The sequence below is a fragment of the Trachurus trachurus genome (assembly GCF_905171665.1).
Source record: "Trachurus trachurus genome assembly, chromosome: 15".
In the NCBI taxonomy this organism is placed as follows: domain Eukaryota; kingdom Metazoa; phylum Chordata; class Actinopteri; order Carangiformes; family Carangidae; genus Trachurus; species Trachurus trachurus.
In genome coordinates, this window is record NC_139906.1 from 17,364,307 (window position 1) to 17,385,931 (window position 21,625).

General features: G+C 43.4%; 1 protein-coding gene across 3 annotated transcripts; it reads right to left on the reverse strand.

The window, feature by feature from the left end:
• Positions 1–1,689: 1,689 nt before the first annotated feature.
• ldb1a (LIM domain binding 1a) lies at positions 1,690–20,692 on the reverse strand. Of its 3 annotated transcripts, none has more exons than XM_083988355.1 (11): positions 20,531–20,692; positions 9,322–9,424; positions 8,662–8,706; positions 8,350–8,425; positions 7,367–7,469; positions 6,912–7,084; positions 6,690–6,812; positions 6,521–6,598; positions 6,290–6,413; positions 6,048–6,190; positions 1,690–4,161 (listed from the first exon to the last, which is right to left on the reverse strand). In XM_083988355.1, exons 1-11 carry the CDS (start codon positions 20,556–20,558, stop codon positions 4,108–4,110), a joined length of 1,050 nt encoding a protein of 349 aa, XP_083844481.1. In that variant the 5' UTR covers positions 20,559–20,692; the 3' UTR covers positions 1,690–4,107. The 3 variants fall into 3 exon arrangements, with proteins under 3 accessions (XP_083844481.1, XP_083844479.1, XP_083844480.1); XM_083988353.1 differs by lacking the exon at positions 1,690–4,161 and adding an exon at positions 4,199–5,077; XM_083988354.1 differs by lacking the exons at positions 1,690–4,161; positions 20,531–20,692 and adding exons at positions 4,199–5,077; positions 11,829–12,164.
• Positions 20,693–21,625: the final 933 nt, after the last annotated feature.

The following is a 21,625-nucleotide window of genomic DNA, read 5'->3' on the forward strand; positions in this document are numbered from 1 at the left end:
TGAGCCTTTAATCTGCTACCTAGAGAGCTCTTACCAAGTAGCTTTGGCACATAAAGACTGTCAAGGCCTTGTATTGCTGTCGTTCCTAATGACTGTGTGCTCCTGAAACAATGGCACTAAGAGATCAAGTCCTTTAAACCCCCCTGGTGACAATAAGTGTATTATCTTTATATTTTTCCTCTTTCTATAAATCCCTCCAGTTGTTTTTCCTTCCTAAACCCTTAACTGCAATAAGGACATAATCCCTCACTGACTTCCCACCATATTGTGAACTGGTCTCTTGCCAACTTCGGTGCAGTTGGTGTTAACAGCAACTGTACAAAGTACAGGCCTGTCAAACGTCACTAAAATGATAAAGGATTTATTTATTTAGAACTTATAGAGGCTGCCAGGTTGGCAGGAAGGGAATGAAAATGACAATGATCACACACACACACACACACACACACACACACACACACACACACACACACACACACACACACACACACACACACACACACACACACTGCAGAAAAGAAATGAGGAAAGTGAAAACTGAGTCACTTATGAAGCATAAATATTTGTTTGCACAGTTTGAAGGTGGAGCAGGACATGGCAGCTGGATGGCATTTCTCATTGTCGTCTTTGTGTTTAAACTGACTGGCTTCTTCTCAGGCTTTGGTAGAAAGCAGGATCTATTACTTAATGTTTTAGTAATGGTGACCTGTGTAGTTTTACTTTGTAATTGGGTTTTTTCATCATGACTGTGAAAGATAGTGATAGGCCTACTTTAAAAATAAAGTGAGCAAGTGAGTGTAACTGAAGTTAGGGTGATTTCGCCACAGTCAAGAATAAGCTCACATGCTCAAACACCTGAAGGCACATCAGATTCCTGTTTTGGAAAATGTATTTTTTTTTTTAGGGCACATGTACACTGAATAAACCTGAATCACTGACAGTCTCCTCAGTCTGTTCCTGTGTTTTAAAATGGCCACTATTGTTAAACAATAAGTGAGATCGTACAGACAACACACGCCCATCGACCTGCTTTATCTGCCTGTCTCTATCCATGGCTGTAGTATTCTATTACACACACAGCTATTGTAAACATTTCTGTCCTCAGTTATCTGTTCTTGCTCCTCGCTACACAACATGGCTGTCGTCCTCTAAATTAGTTCTGTCCTGCCAAGATAGAACTTGTTCATAAAAAACAAACATCCCTGGCAGATAGAAATGGGTCACACTGAGAAACGCATCCTTGACGATTTCTTGTTTATTAACTCAGAAATAAGGGCTGCAGGGTTTTCGATCACATTCCTCTTCAAACTTTGTTCCAATAAGGAAATTCAATAAACTGCACCAGGGGACAGCTCTTGTGTCCATTCAGCATGCCAAGAAAAAAAAATATACTTATTTTGGACGGACCATGATTGCTCTGTAAGAGCTGAGGATTTTAAAAATCCACGAGGTCAGATTTAGCAGAGCATATTGAGTAACACATTTCCCATGATTGCTGGAGAAATAATTCAGTAGTTTTGTTATTTTTGGTGTGTATTTCTTTCACTCCAGATTTGAGTTAATCAAACAAACAAAATGTATTTTCCTTGGAAGAATAATCACAGTTGAGTCCAATAAAGACGACAAAGTTTTTCAGTGAAAATTCATCTTTATACATGAATTATCAATGACAGAAACCTGGAAAAAAATATAGATATAAAATCACCCCAGGGATGAGGTGCTACAAGATCCAACTATGGGTGCACTGCCGTTTCATCTGTCTCACAAACCCTTGTGTTCCCCTAAATCACGTCAACTTAGGAAACAGTGTTGTTGAGTTGCCCCTAGATTAAATTCTGTGTCAGCCTGCTGAAACGATAAACCACTAAAGTAGACTAGGGGTGCTAGAGACAATGAATAAGGATTTGAACACAACAGCCTGCAGCTCAGTGTGGATTTACGGACAATATTTCTGCCAGATATAAAGATGGAGGAATTTCTGACAGGCTGCTCAGTCTGTAACGGCGCTCTCATCAGAGACCCCTGCTGGGAGAGAGGGCAAATTACCATCCACTATCCGTCAGCAGGGATCTGTTTGAGTAGGGCAACATTTTTCATCTCATTATATGTATGTAAATAGGAAAGCCTGACACAGCTGCTTAAGGTCAGATACAGTGAGTCAGGATAGTCGACTTAGTTCAGCCATAATATGCCATATGACGTCTTTTTTGGTTGTTTTCCACTTTAATTATATCTGAAAAACATCAAATCTAAAAGCAAACCATGAAAATCGTACGTCTGACAGGTACATTTGATCAAATCACACTAAAGCCTGTACCTTTGTGGCACAGTCCCTGCCTCTTCAGAGGATGACTCACCATAGAAATCGAGCGAGTTCACAGAAATAAAATGGAAAAATGATAAATAAAGGACAACTTGGAGGTTAACGTTTTCTCTAAATGTGGTTATTTATTGGTTTTCAGTGCATCTGACATTTTCTCAGATAGACCAGAAACCTACAACAGCAGAGAATGGCTATTAAATATCTCTTCACTGTGAACATACTGAACCATTGTAATAAACAGGCCCGAACGACCTGGGAGCCGCATGTCAAAGAACAAAAGTAATGGAATGACCTCTATTAGCATTAACTGACTCAGCAGCCCCACAAACTCCTCCATATATTATCATGAGTATTGTACAGGTGGGTGGGACCTAAACAGAATGTCAGTACATAGAAAAATAAATACAGTTTGCTAAAATGAGGGCAAAATTCTTTTCTCAGTGATTGTACCATTAAAAATCACGTTTAAAAAAAACTTTTAAGAGGCTTTTCATCTCTTTACATTAGATTGAGTTTCTCATAGTTCTAGGGAGGAATACATAGAATAACTTTTACAGAAATTACTAGCTAAAAATATACAAGCACAGACACAAACATGAGGAGTAAAGCCAACAAAATGATTCTTCATAAAACATAAAACAGCGCAGTGTAATCAATATCTAAAGAATCTTTACATGTAGCTCCTTGGTCTGCAGCTTTCTTAATTGTGATTAAAAACATTTCTGGGAAACTTAAGTTAATACAAAAGTCTTTTTTTTTTCTTATTTTACAATCCTGTCAAAACTTGTTTTTTTAAAATATTTTGAGTAGCAAATTTGAGAAGTTTTCTATTCTCTGAAGTGAGGAACCCTTCCCCCTCCCAAACCCAGATAGAGATTTCAAGACAACGCAAACAGTTCTGCAATGACAAGACAACAGATCCAAACCAGGCGCTAGATGGTAATTTAGTGGGTAAACTGGTTTCCAGTGTGCTGCTTTGGACAAGATGTAGTATAGAATTAAAACACTAGCCTTGTTCTCCCCAGCCTGTTTTCTATCACTGAAGCCGATGGACCTGATGACAGTGTGATGTCTGACAGATGGATGACATTATATCGAGCATAGACTTACATGAAAGTTATTACCATCACAATAAGAATGATCTAACAGCAATACCTATACATTAATATACTGCAGGTTTCAGATGTTTTACAGTTCTTACATTAGCAATAATAGAAAAGAAAAAAGAAAATACAACGTCAATTCATAAGAAAAATAGATTGGAGTTAAGAGTGGAAAACAGTGCAAAGAATATTCTGGGGTGTTTTTGTTTGTTTGCTTGTCTGTTTACTTTTTAGAAATTGTTTACAAAAATAAAAAACAAAAGAAAAAGGAAACTCAAAACAAGTCTAAAACATAGAAAATGAAAACACACTTCTGTAGCGTCTGGTGCTCTGGTCCAGACATGCTGCGTACCACCTCTCTCCAGTACCTCAATGCTTTATGTTGTAGGTGTAGGTGAGGGTCAAGGTGTGTGTGTGTGTGTGTGTGAGTCTATGTATGTATGTGTGCATGTTGGTGTGTGTGCTATGTGTGTGCACTGGTCTTGGTGTCTGCATATCAATGTTTGTGTATATTTACATGTACATGTAAGTGTTGGTGTGTGTGTGTGTCTGTATGTATGTATGTATGTATGTATGTATGTATGTATGTATGTATGTATGTGTGTGTGTGTGTGTGTGTGTGTGTGTGTGTGTGTGTGTGTGTGTGTTTGTGTGTGTATTTAAGATTTAGCGTAGTGGTTCTCAACTCCGGTCCTCAAGCTCCGGCACTGTACAGGTTTTTGTTCCAACCAGGTCCTACAAAAACAAATAATTGAGTTTTTAAAAGACCGAACGTTGAATTTTGATACTAAGAGTGCACACAGTTTTCTGCAGCCTGCAAAAAAATACGTTAAAAGCATTTCTTCCCTGTGACATGAGCACAACAGAAACAACGAGGTGCGTCGTCAAGGAAAACGCACGCCTGAGAGACCCGAGGTTGGAACAAGAACCCACTGACATGGTCGCCATGGCGAGCACTCGGACATCAGGACACGCCACAAACTTTTGGCCCCAAACGCCCGTGGTGAGCTGATGATGGGGGGGATTTAAACACACACTTGTACACACACCGCCACCCCGACAGCCTCACCACGCAACCTAAGACGGACTGACTGGAGCCAGGCGGGCGAGGGCCAAGGCTGAGCACCACTGTTCATGTGCGACAATGTGAGGGAACGAGAGTGGGATCCTGCTGACCCTGTCCTTTTGTGTCACAGCAAAAGAGCTCTATCAGTTCGTCAGCGAGCATCCCTTCCCCTGATCACTCTCTGTTTGTCTTTAGAAGAGCATAACGGAACAAAAACAAAAAGAAAAAACTTTCACTGAACACAAGTGCTCGAGGCCACCCTCCCTCCCTGAGTCCTCTCGCTAGCATGTCGGCTCAGGTGGGTCCCAGTAGGCTTTTAAGCAATGAAAAAAAGGGGGGTCTGACTGGGACCTCGGCACTCTACTGGGACGACTGCGAGTTGTCGTTCTTGCTCTCCTGACTGGAGGGGGCTTTGTTGTTCCAGGGCGAGTGTGCCCCCAGCGCAGGCGAGCTGTTGAAACTGTCCTCATCCTCCAGGCCATTCGCCCCATCGAACTGCGTGTTCTCCAGCCGCGTGATCAGACGCTCGTCCTCGTCACCAAACTCCCCTCCCATCAGAGTGGGCTCTCCCACCATCATCACGTCCTAAAGGGGACAGCAAGGGCCGGTACATATTATCCCCATAATACAGGGGGGGTGTGCGCGGAATGACTGGCTGCACGGACGGGTTGTAGCTGAGGCGTTTTTATTTCACTACGGTCTAAGATGCGACCAAACTGAGTCCAACTCCAGCTTTACTAATTCTTTTTGACTAATGAAATGCATCAAAATCGATACGTCAAGCTACGTTTCAGGGCCCAAAGGACCTACGTTTTTAAAAAAAAATCCTTCTCTCATTAGTGTAGTCAGGGCATTAGCTCTGACACTTCAGTTGTCCATGTGGGCCTGAAAGAACCAGGGTCGAGGGGCCCTCCCTACTGGCCAGCAGTGGGCATCCCTGATCCTTGAGTGCTGCATCACGGGAGTGGGGGGGGCGGGGGGCGGGTTTCATTCCACCTCGGGTCTCGTTCGCTCAATCAAGCAACCAAGTAAGCAAAGACAGCAGTGCTGTGTGAGTCGTGTGCTCTGATAAGACTTAGTGGTAACTCTACAACCCAAGTTTGATACAGCGGATTTAGAGAGAAAACTAACTGACTGTCCCACTGCAAATCAGAGCAAGGTAACTCTAGCCCATTACTGAAGAGATGGAGGTCACTTGTATATAAACCCATAAACCTGTGGCCCCAGAGGACCAGGGACTGCCCATCACTGGTTCACATGAGGGGATATGCTAACTAAATCTAATTATCCTCAGTAGAAATACACAAATAACCCCCACCCCACCACCACCTGAATCCAAACCCCACCTCCAGAGGCCTCCCTAAACCATCTCTACCCCGACCTGCTGCTATACCCACTGCACTAGACACACTCCCACCCCCTGCACCCACAGATAACTGACTGACTGCCTATCCTTTTAGACCACCCACCGCCCTCCATCTCATCCTCCCACGCCTTGCTCAGCTGAACTTGGAGGTGCAGACAGAGGTCGAGCAGAAGTAATGCTTACAGGTACCTGGCTGGAGAGTGAAAAGCTGTTGGCTGGACTCTTCTTTTTGCTGTTGCTGTTGTTGTTGCCGCCTCCGCCGGTGCTCACCGTGCTTCCGCCGGACACCTTCCTTTTCCGCCGTTTGTTCGGGGCTTGTCTGGCTGGCTCGGCTACGAGTGCAGGAGGAGAGGAGAGATTGAACAGTCAGGATTATTTTAAATGATTTAAACTTTTTCCTTAAGCAACTGCAGATGGTGTGAGATGGTTACCTGGAGGGGCTACCATTCTTTGCCACTTCTGGAAGAGGCAGGTCTTCAGGCAGTCTCTGGGGCTCAGGCTGTAGGTCTTATGCCTGGACATCAACTCTTGCATGGGCTCCAATATCACACATAGCTTTAGGGAAGACACAGAGAAGACACAGAGAATGGCATGAAGTAGTGTTGTATGTTTAATGTATAGCTGAGATGACCATGAACATTATGACAAGGAGATTTGCTTACACGGAGGTAGTTGAGCGTGGAGTTGGACAGCCCACATCTGGTGATATTTTTAGCCAGCTGATCGAGCATCTGGGGATCCTGTGTGATTGAGTTAACAGAAGAGATGTATAATAACATGTACGGGATGTGCATTGCAGTGTGTATGTGTGTGTGTGTGTGTTGCACTCACATGCATAGCCAAGATGCTCCTTGGTAGGACCTCTCTGTGTTGTCTGATGCTGAAGTGCCACGTCTTGATCCTCATCATGTCGTCGAACATGAACTCGAGGTACAGACGGCCCTCCACACAAACCTTATCCGTGGAAGAGAGAGAGAGATCAGGGGTCAGGGGGTCAGAAATGCCACAGACGAGGAGCAAACAACATATCATCTGGTTTGACATTAACCGTACCTGTGTGAACATAGGTTTGCCGTTCTGGGTCACCATGGTGCACTGGTCACAGTCGAGAGACACAAAGTTACTGTGGAAGGACTCCTTTGGATGCTTCAAAACATAGAACAGCTCAGTCGCCCCTCCTTCGAAAATACTTCGAAAGTAACGTGGAATCAACGTCCTGCCGATGGCTGCAGACAAAAAAACGTCAAATCAATCAATCAAAAACGAATACAAATCAATCACAGAGGGAATGTGAGAGGTTACAGTAGCAGACAATTTGGCTCTTGCCTTAAATGGGAATCAAGTAGAAAGGACACAGCATTATGCTACTAACAGTCATCTTACCATAGAGATCTCAATTACATTTTAATAGTTAACAGTAAAACATCGCAAGAACTGTGCTGATATTTAAAATAAGAGTCTGAAAATACCTGCAACCAAGAACTAATGATCTTTTTAAAAGATCTTACTGTATCGCTTGGGTCCATCCTCCAGACAGAAAGTGATGGTGAGCATGGCGTCATCCTCAAAAAACTCTGTGGTGAAGGCATCCCACCAGAGATTGTCACAGTCCTGAAAGCAGAGGAAGAATGATTACCCTCAATTTTTCCACTCCATTAAATCTGTGTAGTAAAACGCTGTGAAAATGACACATTGAGTTGATCATCTTAAATGAATAATCATCACACAAAAACAAAACACATCAATCAAATCCAATATAAGACAGAGTAGATCCTACACGCTCTCCCTTAAGCATGATGACATTTCTGGTTCAGTTTAGCTTAAATAAATGTCAGAATTAATGCTGGCAGGGATGAGTTTCAATAATCAAAAACAACGGCTGTTGGGATTGATACAGAAGTTAAGATACCTTAATTAAAAAATGTTTTTTAAATTTATCAATGACTCCTACAATGTCCCACTTCTACTCTAACCACTTTATTTTATGGTCATCCACACAACACAAGTGGCCATGAACATTTCCATGAGGTGTATGTTTTATTGGTTTAGTTAAGGGCGACTTACATTCAAATATTCAAATATAATAACATAACTGTAGTCAACGCCCCTCTCGTCTCTCTACAGGTTATACTACATGTGTTTGTTGTGCTGTGCAGACTGACAGCCACAGAAAAGAAGGGAACGGCCACTCAGTTGCACGCTCAATTGGCACTCCAATTACGTTTGAGCCCGGTTGATCAGATAATCCTATTAGTCTGAATGAAAATTAAGTCAGTGAGTTCTCTGTCTTAATTTTCCCACAAAATCCCTAGCATGGTTTGCAACACAAAAACAGCATCTGGGAGGGGGCGGGGTTTGACAACATGTCAACAGCAAGCAGTTCACAGAACGAAGCACGAATCGCAGATTGTAATCACCACAAAGCTGAAAATGAAAACGACGATTGCTGTGAATTTTGTCTGTTTCCGTCTCTGTATGGCGTGACTCTCACCTCTGTCCAATTCTGTAGCCTTTTGTTCAGCTCATATATCCTGTAGTCTGTCTGGTTCCCGTACGGTGTGGGTCTCCTGAAACAGAAAACAGCATTCACTCACTGCTCCGGTGACTTTTCCACACCAACACGCAAACACACGACATGAGCCAAGAGGCGGCTCAAAATAAAGTTGATTGCAGGTTAACTTAATGCCTACAATTTTCCAACATGAATAGAGATATTATACCCAGTGTAAATGTTTTATGAATGACTTCTAATCCAGGGCAAACCACAAATATAAGCTCGCTATTAAAGCATCAGTGTACTCACCCCATTCCAGGCTCCATGTATGAGGGGGGGTACATGGGTGTAGGCCTAGGAGGGAGGGAGGGGGGAAATAAAATCAGCAACAAACCAGAGTAACATCAGACATGTGTGCAAATGTTATATATGGCATGACTTCTAAGGCTTCATTTCAGATCTGCACAGAAATTCGGTGTTTAGAGCCAGTTACTAATCTTACAGGACTAACATGGCGCTTCAGGGATGTAGAGATGCAAATGTCCAGCATTTGCAATAAAAAAGAATATATTTACTTTAAGCCCAGTAAAAGATGATGTCACTTTTAATTAAGATGAATGTAGCTTCCTCTCTATTTCTTTTGCCATTTTAGGACACACATTTAAAGCCATTCTGCTCCGTCAACTCTGTGCTGATAAAAACAGCCTCATTTGGAAAATATGCTTTGAAATATATAAATCACAAAACATCAATAAAGCAAAAATCAAGAAGAACAGTCGTGTTGTATTCTTCTGTGTAAATATCTAGGTCAAGACAACAAATTACGATATTAGACGTAAAAAGGACACTTCAGAGATTTAATAAATTACATCTTTTAATGAATAAATTAATGCAAAATGTGTCCTAGTTTTAGACCCATTTTCCTTTTCACAGAGCATCTCATGTCCTGACAGTAAAACCCAGACCTACCCCACATCTCTGTCCAGCATAGCGCCTGGGTGGAAGGGGGGAAAGCTGCCGCCGTTGGGGGGCTCCTTAGGAGAGTACAGCTTGAATGACTTTGACGAACAGCCTGCACACAACCACAGGGCAGAGGAGGAGGAGGGGGGGAAAAAAGAGCAGAGATTTAGAGGAGATTTAGATTTAGCTCATTCAAATCACAGCATCATCTAAGTAATCTAATGTGGGATGATTTTGTCGAGATTTACTCAAATAAAAGCACGCTGCCAAAACAATTTCCTGCTGCTTTCATTATCTAATGTATCTTCAATCTGGTAAATGGACAAGAAAACAAATCATCATGAAGAGGAGGGGGGGTGGGGGGGGCAGCAATATTTATTAGCCTGCGGAAAATCTGAGAAAAACAATCAGTGAAATGGGTGGGTACTAGTGGAGGAGATGGTCCGGCATGTTCTTTGTGTTCTTGTACCATCAGCACCATTTACAGGGAAACTCTCTTCTCCGCATCCAGCCCCATGTGATCTTAACCATGCTCCTCTGTACTGTGTGTGTTTCTCCCCCTCTAGTTACCTCCTCTACCCATCCCCCCACACTGGCTACCCAGGCTGTTGTTAACCCTTGTCTGCCCAGATAAGGAATTCACGCTCAAACAATTCAGGGGCTCCCAGAAAAAAAAAAAAAACATCTATTCTGCATCTGTGCTCAATGAGACCTCACACAGACAGCGAATGCATGTAATGAGGTCGAACCAAAGATATTTAATACCCAGGCAAGCAGACGGTGAGAAAAACAACTCCCCGAAATTTGACCCAGACTGGGGCCATCACAACCAGTTTCCCCTATCCCTGTATCTAAGCACAGATACAGACATTGATGCAATCTAGATAGAGGAATTTGACATATGCGATAGCGATACATTCATTATAGTGTAAACAAATATTGGATCATAGAAAATCCTCTGTGTGCCCACTCGGTAATGGTGTTCACACATGCTTTGCTTGTAAATCTGGCGTTCCCAACAGGAACCTGAAGGCAGCAAAAATGTTAATTTGTTAATTCGACTCGGTCTCAATTTATGCAAAGCAGTCAGTCACTGTCAGCTTGACACATGAAATGGTGATTGCAGCAAATCAAAACAGACAGGGGGAGAAACGGGCCGTCCCGAAAGGGGTCAATTTTATGGAGGGATCAAACCTAAGTGGTGCACTCGCCACTTTTTTTATTTTTTATTTATCTTTTCACGTCACTTTTGGTGAACTGACATGTGCCTCACACAGACAGACAACTTCACAAATGCTGGTGGTTTAAATGAAGATGTACACAGATGGGCATGAGATGGGGTTAAGTAAGCTTGTGTGAACTCCCCTCAGCTTCTTCAACAATTACAACTCCTCCTTTCGCCCTTTTCTTCCTTTACTTCAGTACACCCCAGAGAGTCATGGCAGGTCATGTTCTCCTCCTCATTAGCATGGGGGGCGAACCTGCTCAATGGCTTTCCATGCATTACCTCTGACCTATAGACCCACCCCCCATAACACCACCAGCCATTAGCCCCAGACAGCATTCAACCTCAACTGATAAGTCTTTGTTCAGAGTGACGCTGATGAACACTGCAAAACAAATTCCACTACAAGGACTGATTGATTCCTATTTCCTTCACAATAAAACTTCTTCGTAATCACTTTGTTTTCTGTCAAACAAAGAGGATGCACCGCATCCCCTCTAATATACAACACCTGCAATATTCTGAATCAATGTGCAAAACTGCTGACATGCACATTATTCTCACCTCTAATAAACACCACCAACACACACACACCAATTTAAAAGCCAGGGCAAGCGAATTGAAGGCATCCACGCAATATCTGCAAATTACAGGTCCCAGTCAAACAGGACAGGACAGGAGCATGTGTGTAATACTGATTTCACGGAACAAACATAACGTCTTCATGAATACAGGCATCCTTAGTTAAATGCATAGGCTACATGATAAATACACATGGATGAGCCTGACTACAACCTGAGAGCAACCCTGAACCCGTGTAAAAGCAGATGAGAGCTTATGATGATGCATGATCATCATATTCAGGTTAACTTAAAAAAAATAAATTAAGCCGGTGCACTTTAGTCCGCCCAAACTGTTCATAGCGAACAATAGAGCTGCATCCAAAGGCTGGCCCTCCGCCAGGAACACATCCACAGCAATGTGCAAAGCCTCTCAACATACTTGCTCTGCTGCTTTCCTGGCGTCTGTTTGTGTCTGAACCCACGGACTTGCACCGCGGACATTTAAAACTAAGCCAGTGTTTACTTTACTGTGCAGGACCGGGCGTAAACTGAGCCCCTGGGCCGCAGCTCGGTCGTCGCTTGCGTAGAACGGATGCTGCCATTGCTAAGCTACCAACCTAGTTGCTAAACTACCGTAACCACCGCGGTAGTTTAGCAACAGTTTCCAGCGGTTAAATGTGAACCAGTGGTGTTGTTGTTGTAGCAGAGCGGCTGTGCGTCGGAGTTACCTGCAGAGAAAGGTGCACCGAAACGCGGTGTTGCTCAACACCTCCGCTCGGTGTTTCTAGCCAGCTAGCCTCGGTGCTAGCCGGAGCGGCTGGATGAGGATGAGGGGAGGGGAGGGGGGAGCTCCAGCGCCGGCCGCTAATAACGCAGTCCTCCGATCCCGAACAAGGCGGCAAGCGACGGCAAGTGAAACGCAACCACTAGTTCCCTCGGTTCCAGTCAATTTTCAACCCCGGACTGGATGTTTTAAATGTCATTTGTGTGGAGGACGGCGCTACCTATCTACTACTACTACCGGACCCTTTGTTCCTGCCAGCCGAGACACGAACAAACAAAGGCCCCGCCTCCTCCGGGCTCCTCCGCCCATCCCGACTCACAGACCGGGACAAACAGGGGCCCCCAGTTTGTTCTCCCTAAGATCTATGATGATGATAATGATGATGGTGATGATGAGTTAGGTCCATATGAAACAATACATTAAAAAACAAAACAACAACAACACAGTGTCCCCCCCAGAGTCATACAATGTGGGTCTCCAACTGTGAGGGACAGCCATTACAACATCCCTATTGGATAAACAACTGTCATTTTACAGTCTGACAGCATCACACTGTTGTTTATCAGCTCTTTGCAGCTCCTCATTGAAGCTGTGTGGTGTCTGAACCATCAGCCTCATGCTTTTATCTCTACATCACTCTATTAAATGGAGCCACACTAGATATTTTTTGGACATTTTCATTATAATTCAGGTGCATGGTGTTTTTCTTCTTCTTTTTTTAACAGACAGAGTTTATGATAAAGCATCATCTGGCAGCTCAGTGAAGTTTATTAGGTTTTTTTTTATTGAAGCAAGTCTTAGACAGACATGATGCCCATGGACTCAAACTATCACATACTGATTTATAACCTGCTTTAACCCGTTTAATCCCAAATTTTTCCCTGCAAAATAAGTGCATACATTTCACTCCTTGGACCTCCCTAACACATAATATGTATGCTTTTTTTCATTTCATGTTGGTTTTGTCAGTGAAAATTTAGGTTTTATACTCGGCAACAATTGTTGCCGGTGGGAAACTGCATAGTCTAAATTTTCACAAATTCTATAATTTGACCTATTTACACATATAAAAAATTAAAACTGACACTAACATGTGAAACATATTTTAACAAGGCATGTACAAATGTGCATCCTAGAGGAACTTCTGCTTGTTTACCTTGACCAAGGACTACACTGGACCCTGTCCTATAGGCTACTTTTAGGCGGATGTGTGTGGACTCCACAATAGGGCTCCATGTAAAACATGCACACTGTGGGTGAAACAAGGCTCCACAACTTGTACTCAAACCAGATTGGTTTGCCCCTGATAAACTGACTGCTGCCATACTTGCCATAATACTATTATTACCACTACTACTAATAGTAATAATAATAATAAAATCCATATGTGAGCAGAATCCCATGAAAAGTCAGCAACTCATCCATGCTCCAATCAAGTGCCTTCCTTTGGTTTGCATTGAATAGGCATTTGACATCTCAACAGTGAGCTCCCTCAGAGAAGGATACATCAGCAGAACAAATCAACAGGGTCCGGGTTTAGTTTGTATAGCCTACTGCAGTTGGACCGTCACAAAATCTGGTATATTGGATGTGGCTGGTAACCATGTCACAACACACACACACAGACAGCACATATCACTTTGGGGTCTTTTTAGGTCTAGAAGATCCAAGACCTTTGATATTTTAAGCTGTGTAGAAAAAAACACAAGATCAATAGAATAAACAGCTAAAACCTTTGACATCTCGGATAATGCTATGTGACTATGTGTTATGCTAGCGGCAACAATTGTTGCCGTGCTTACATCTACTCTCCTTATGATCAAAATATGCATGCAGGCATATAATTCTCATTACATATCAGTAGTAGACCCTTTAAAGAATATATGTACAAAAAATGTCAGTTATATCTGTTAATTAAAGTATTTTATTTACTTCCTCATATACACGTTTGAGGCAGACATCTCCCCCATGAGGTGTAAGCAGGAAGTAAAGAGGCCTGGTCATGTGACCTTTCGCACTATTTACATGAAATTGATACAATTTAGAGTAGACAGCATATTATTTCATTTTAAAACTTGCATTAGATGCCCAAAGCTAAAACAGCAGTTTTAGAGCTTCCAGAAGTTAGAAGAAATGACTGGCAACAATTGTTGCCGGTGGGATTAAACGGGTTAAATACAGTCTTTAAAATGTCATCGTGTTTAATAAAGTTGGGCCCCACCCATGTCTGTTAGGGGGGTGGACTGCCATAAATCTTAACATGATGTCCTTTCATAGCTTTTACCAGATGACGTTAAATATCTACTTAGACCCATTCATAGGACTGGCTCACTGTCCATGCACGTTGGTGTGGAATTTTAGCCTTATATTTCTCAAACTCTGCAATCAGACTGAAAAGAGTTGTGACTGAATCTGTATACACGCAAAACTTTCTCCTGGATAAAAAAACAAACAAACATTTATCTTATGTTGTCTTGGACAAAAACTGTCATGGTTACATCCAGTGAAATCTGCAGGATATATGAGTATTTTTCCAACCTGGAGCATTTATAAAGCAATTTTATGGCCAGGGCATTGCAACCTAATTCAGTCATAATAATCAGTGACGAGGAATAACGGGGTAGTTAAATAATTTTGCCTGGGCTGCAGGAACTTTGTGAACTAGCACAGACCATCCCAGTAGAGGGTGTTGTGACATTAACAATCACAAAATGAGAAGAAAAGCATCAGACCTGTCTGACCGTTTATTACATCCATCAAATGTGACTCGGTCGCTCTGTTTACATTGTTCAGTACATCTTTGATACTGACTTGGTACTTTAATATGCTGTTTAATTCAAGCCAACTTTGTAAAGCCTTATGAAAAGTGATTGCCGTGGCTGATGACTCAAATCCTTTAGACCACAGTCTTGAGCCTGCCGTAGCCCGAGATTATGTAAGGGTATAATCTGCGGCCTCACTTTTAATCAATAACCACTCTAATGTTTACAAGCAAATATATTTGAAGTGGTCTCAAAGTGCATTTAAACCTCAATTTGTTGAGGCTTTCACTTGAGCCACCACAGTCAGCTTGCAGAATAAGCCAGGAGTGCAGATGAGAGAAGTAAAGCGATGCATTGAGAGAGTAAACACATCTGACCAACACCACAGTCAGTCTCACTGCACAAACCCCACGTCAGGCACAGAGCGTCAGCATCAGCTCGTGTCCACCACTGGAGGAGGCAACAACACCACAAACATATCCAGTGTGAATAGTGAGCCGCATCGTGTAACTGCTTGGACCTGGAATTTCATATTGTAATAACACAGGTAGAGTACGTTTATGAGTACATTAACATACTCCAACTCCATTTTCATCTTGTGTTTTTCATTTTTCCTATCACTCTGTCAAATTATGGAAAGAGAAGCAACTCAAAATCTCGCTCCAATCAAGACGTCTGCCTGTTTGGTTACGACAGAAAATCAATTATTAAAGAGTTACAGGGGGAGTAAAAGAGAGCGTTTTGTCTCGACACGAGCTCAGATCTAGGCTGTCTTGTTGAAAACGGTGATTCCTCAGTCTGCTGTCTGCTCAGTGCTGATGGAGTGACACGAGGAGACATGATAGAACAGCATCTCCCTCTGCTGGCAAACGCTGCAAACATCTTCCTCATGTCTCAGAGCAGAACAGAGGAATTCAACAGAAAGAGCTTCCAGGAGTTCATTCATACTCTATTCACAGCTACTATAGCATTTTTTTTTTTAAATTAAAGTGTATAAAATGTATTGTTTTTATCACAATGTTAGATCGTTATCTGCCTTCTCCATGATTACAGCAATCAATAACTTTTAAATCTATATTAGTGCTTATTTATTAAGGCGGAGATATGTGAAAAAGGTCTGCCTTGCATTAGCATTATCACATGAAACTAATAAAGATGGCTCAAAATGAAGTGTGCATTATATGGCACATGATGTGGGATACTTCACCACGGGAGGGTTTCTCTTTCGAGAACTGAATCCTATTTCATTTGTATTCACTAAGAGTCACATTTCGTTCACACATGCACGGAGTACCTGGGAAGCAGGGCTGGCAGGCAGTGATAACACTAAAAGCAGAATCAGAATAAGGCAGTCATAGACACGAGAGCTAAGTCCTATTTTAGTCACCGGAAAACTGGTCTTGTACTACACAAGATCTGATGTACCCGCTTGTATTAATAGATCTCGAGCTCTGACGACCACTTTACAAGTGCTATTTTATGCAGCGTTGCATAGCGTTCCCTCTGAAATGCCTTTCATGCATTGTCATTTAAATTAATAATGTGGTCTCTATATCAGAAAAATAGAAAAGGGGTCTGATTTTTAATTATTTGGTCCATTACTCAAATGCTGGTGGAGTTAGTCAGCTTTCACGATTTTTAAAAAATCAACCAAAAAAATGAAAAGAAACTTCAGATATATTGTATGTGTTTGCAGACTTATGACAGAGAGTGCTGGTGAACAGCGTGTTGTTGCTTTTCTTTTCTACACTCCACAGTGGAAGCACAAACCTGTCAGGGAAAAGTGTTGTGACACCTGACTGGTAGTGATAGCAACACAGCGGCTGACAGAACTAACGCAGGCTGCACCCAGAGGATGCAACTGCGGCTTGACAGGAGGAAGTTAAACAGCATGTGCTCGAGATAAACTGCAGGATAACAAAAGACAGATATAGTTGTGTGAATGTCAGAGTGACGGTTGATGTTGTGGACATTTGCAATGACAGATGTCAGCGATTTGAATCCAGACAGAATTAGCTAATCCCCGAGGTATTCGCTATAGAGGATTGTAGATTGTAGATAGGAGAGATAGGATCTGGGTTCGTTTAAACAGTGGGTTTGGGCGGTGAACCCCATTAATAAAACTGTCGTTTTTACTGCTTCTTTTGCTGTGCTAACATCCAGGGAATGAAATGACGTGTCCTGCAAAAAAATGTCTCAGCAAAACCTCTGTAATGTATCTGTGTAAACCCACCATAAAATAAAATTTACACTTGTATCCTTATCATACGGCACAACTCAGCTTTTACGTCTCCTCTTAAAACTAAACAACAGACAGACAGACTGTAGTCATGATGTTATTTAGAGACTAATCTTGGAGCTGCTCCACGGATAATGAATAATGGAACAGCGATGACACAGTGTTTGAGTTTACCAGAATATGGACACTTTATCTAACTCACAACAAGACGTCCTATTTAAATGATGCTTATTTTAATGTCGTGTCTCAAACACAAATTCCACAAACCCAACGAGTCACCTCCAAACAAATGAACCAACTCCACAAACTGCACATACGCCTTCTAACATCATCTATTCCCATCCCGATGCTCCGACCTTACCGTCCAAAAATCAGTGGCAGCACAATATGAATTATGTTTTAGGGCAACAGCTGCCTTTATTTGCATATTCTTTGTCAAACCTGGTGGTTTGCCATTCATGGTCTGTTCGCACAGTTAATCTTTGACACCTACCAGTAGCCCAAACATGCTGGTCAGTTCAAGATACATTTATAGAGACTTCTGTGGTTTGAATTCGCAGAACAATCCCCAAGCCTTAAATAGACTTCAAGCCACACACACACAGGTGGCACGGTGATACAGCACACAGCTTTCAAACAACTCTGCGGCTGTCCTTGCACCTTTTGTTTTTAACACAGCTCTGTTTCGATCTGAGCACTGTAACTGTCATGTTTTACCGCAGCATCAGACCTGCTTTCATGTTTAAAGACTCTGCAACTTGCACATCTCTCACAAATAAAGGTGTGCTTTCATAGAAAAACCTGTGTTCCCCCCCTCTCTCTTTTTCCCCCCATGCTCCCCCCTCTGTGTGGCACATGCCAGCTTTCCTCTGCCATCCTGTCGGCCTGCAGCAGATGTGACATCACTACAGCTCGTCTCCACTCTGCGAACACCCCACCACCACCACCACCACACACACACACACACACACACACACACACACCACCCTCATCTCTCTGACTCCCCAGCATCTCTGTCTCCCACGCATTCCTTCTTTCTCTCTGCCTCTGCACACACAGCCATTTTGATCTAGCAAACAAGATCTGAGGGACTCACTAGTGTGGAGAGAGGAGGGGACGAGGAGAAGGGAAGAAGTGAAGAATCGAGGAGGGAAAGAAAGAAAGAAAGAGAGGCCCAGGCTTTCAGTGCAGTGAGATAAAGCTGAGGCAGTCATGTTGTTGTGTAACGGTAATCAAAAAAGGAGAAAAAAAAGCCCTGGCTGTTTGGCTGCCATTTTGGCTCTGCTTTAAGCCACTTTTCTCCAATCAGGAGCCATGTGACTTTCTGCATGAGGTAACAGCACTGTTACTGCAAAAGGCAGTGAGCGGCGGCGGATGAGGGAGCGACAGAGAGGGTGAAAGAGGAAGAAGGGGGGAGAGTGAGATGAGGAAGGCAGAAACGGGAGGGAGGGGTTAGAACGAGATGGGTGAGAGACGGAGAGAGAGTGGTGAGCGTAGGGGAGTGCATGGTTGAGTGGGTACATGTGAAAATGGAGGGGGGGGGGGTATCTTCAGCTCACAGGCAATCTATTTTTACCATTTAGTCTGAACAAAGGATGTGATTGGCTCCACTGTGTTAGGATGGATCTCCTTCATGCGGGGAACAAAGCCTTAAAAAGGCTGATTCACAGCAAAGTCACAACAACAGCAGGATGTCACAGGGTTGTCAATGAACCAGACAGACAGGAGAAGTCTGTTCCTTATTATGGCTCACATTCTCCCACATGCAAGGCAGGCAGACATGCAAATACAGTCGGATCATAGCTCTTTATTCAATCATTTTCTGGCGCGGTAACAAAACAAAGATGACCAGGACCAGGTGAAAGGAGAACGTGATCTTAGAACGAGAGGCGATTTGTTTTTCCGTAGCAGAAACAAACACACAAAAAAAAAGGATGAGGAAGATCTTCCATCCACCATCATGCAAGAATGTAAACAAACCAGCTCTCAAATATAATGATTTGCAGCGCACGCACAGACAGGGAGAAAGAAACAGCAAAAACCAGTGTTGATCAATGTGGCTCGGTGGTTATCTGAGAAATCCTCGAGCCTAAACTTGCCCTAGCAGGATCCTGGTGAAGGTGTGTGTGCTGCTAGCTATAGCGTACGTGGATGGCGTGTTACTTGCACGCATGCCTGCACGTGTAAACCTTTGTGTGTGTTTGAAAGCGCGCACACGCCGGTGGACCTCGTTTTTTTGGGTGCATCTTTCGAAAACATGTGGATGCCATTAAAAGTTTCTGCTCCTCGGCGAAGTCTTGACAACAACAGAGGGAGCGACGGAGCCGGAGATACTGGAAAAACTACAGGAGAGAGTTGGGAATGATCTGAGAGGAGAACATCAAGCAGAGGCCTCTCTCGTATTATTCCATCTGATAGCTGACTACCAATGAATCAGAGCAGCCCCATTAAAATGATACTGACACCCTAATTCAATCTGCTCTCTCTGAGATCCCCCCCGAGCAGATGCTACGATTCAATTTCTGTCTGTTACTGGCTCCCTTGTGCTGCACAGAGCCCGTCCCCTGGCAGTGTGAGGCTTTTCACCATGTGCAAGGCGACTGTCTCTGCAGCCCGCCTGCTCTCACCGGGGTACCGTTAAAGAGAAATTGCTACAAAGTCACAAAGGACCAAACGCTCAATGGGAGAGAACAGGGCTACAAGATCTACTTGATAAAAACTGCCAAAACATTTCTGCGTGGGCCAAAGACTGACATGTGCAGACAGACTCTAGATGACACTAGATTTCCTTCCTCTAGCAGAGTGAACCAATGAGAAGCCATTTATGGCGGCAGTAAATCATACTTTATGCAGCCTTTATTTAAGGCTCAAGAGATCAAGAATCTTGATTCCAGGAAAAGCCAAGCTAAGCACAACGACTGTGTGAAAAAAAAAAGAAAATATGCAGGAATGCAAAATGCAAAGTCACAATGACAAAGAGCTGACTATTATCTACACAGCGGCTTAACTCGGAGAAAATTCAACTCTCAGTTAAATCTTCCTAAGTGCCCTCATCACTGGTTTGAACTCATCAAAAGAGAGCCTTAAACCATTTTGCTGTGAGTAAATCAAACGTTTGCCTCATTCAGTCCTCGGACAAATATGAAAAAGCAGTTCCAGTGACAGCGAGCGGTGACTCTTCTAGACATATTATGAGCACAGATAATCGAGAAGCAGACATGTAGCCGCAGATAAAGTTGAAGAAAAGAGGGAAAAGAGTCAAGCAAGTGAAGTGCTTATTGATATCTCAGTGTCTCCGTACGTGGCAAAACTCAAAGAGCCATTGATCTGCTGCACAGCAAGCTAGCGTGACTGAGAGGGTCTGCTGAACAACTTAATCCTGAAGTGTGGTAGCCTCAGTCTATAACCTTGTTTCAGGACATGTGTTGAAAGTGTAGCATGGCTTCACCATCACACACATGCATGCACACACAGACTCACACAGCTTGACGCTGGCCCTAGGCGGCTTTGCAGCACTTTTACATAAGTCATCTTTCTGACAGCACCACTGAGCACAGAGACGGAGAAGGAAAAGAGGAAAGAGGGAGAAGGGGGAGACGGAGAGAGAGAGAGAGAGAGAGAGAGCGGGAGAGAGTAGGCACTTACCGGGACAAGCACAACCTCCAACAGACATCTTCTCACATGTTGGGCTCTGCTCTGAACGAAACAGCTGCACTCAGTCCACACGATGCTCGCATGGGCCAACTCTGAGGAAAACAACACAGACAGGGGGGTGGAGAGATAAGAGGGAGTGGTACAAAGCAGGACATGTACACCACAACTACACTCCTCTCTCTCTGTCAGAGGCAGGAAGTTGGCAGTGGTGCTCTAGCTGCATCATTAATAGGCATATTGCAACACAAGTGGGAGGGAAAATGAGAGAGGAGTGAAATAGGAAGAAAGAGCCTTAACGGTATGTGAGACTGGAGTAAGTAATATGGAGGCAAAGGTGTGTGTGTGTGTGTGTGTGTGTCGGGGGGTGGTGGGGGGGGGTTGTGAAAGGGAGAATGCAAGAGGGAGGCAATTAGAGCAAAGGAGAGGAAAAAGAGAAAATGTACAAGGTGTGTGTATGTGGCAGTGATGCATCGTCTATTTTTGCCCGTTGCTGCTGTGGGAGATAAACATACTCAGTAGGTGCCCAGAGGCGGAGGGTCATTACTGCCAAACAAACACACTCACATACGCACACACACACTCACTCACTCACACACCCTGCCTCGTGTATGACAGATTTCCATCTCTCTTTCCGTCTCCCTCTCTCACCCCTTCCCTCTGTTTTTCTGCTGCAGAAAGAAGACTGGTGTTAATCACTACAGACAGTATCGATTAAAAATGCAAAGCCCACCTGGAGCGCAGGGACACTGGAGACCCATGGGAGGCAGAACAGCGCGCACGCACGCACAAACGTGCACACGCTCACAACAGGAGCTGCATGTAAACAGTCTCTGACTACAGACTGTTTGCCCAGCAGCCTCGTCCTCTTCTCTCTTTTCTACTCTTTTCTTGCTTTTTAATCTTACTTCCCTCTATCAATTTAATCTCCTCACCCTGTTGATATTACCTTGACCTTTCTGCAGCTTGATGTCGCCTGATGTGATTCTGTTTCATTTCCTTTCCTCGTCCACATCTGTGGTTTTTCCTTCTCCTTCGTCCCATAACTTCTCTTGGCTCGAGCGCGCCTGTTCTCCCAGCCAATAATCT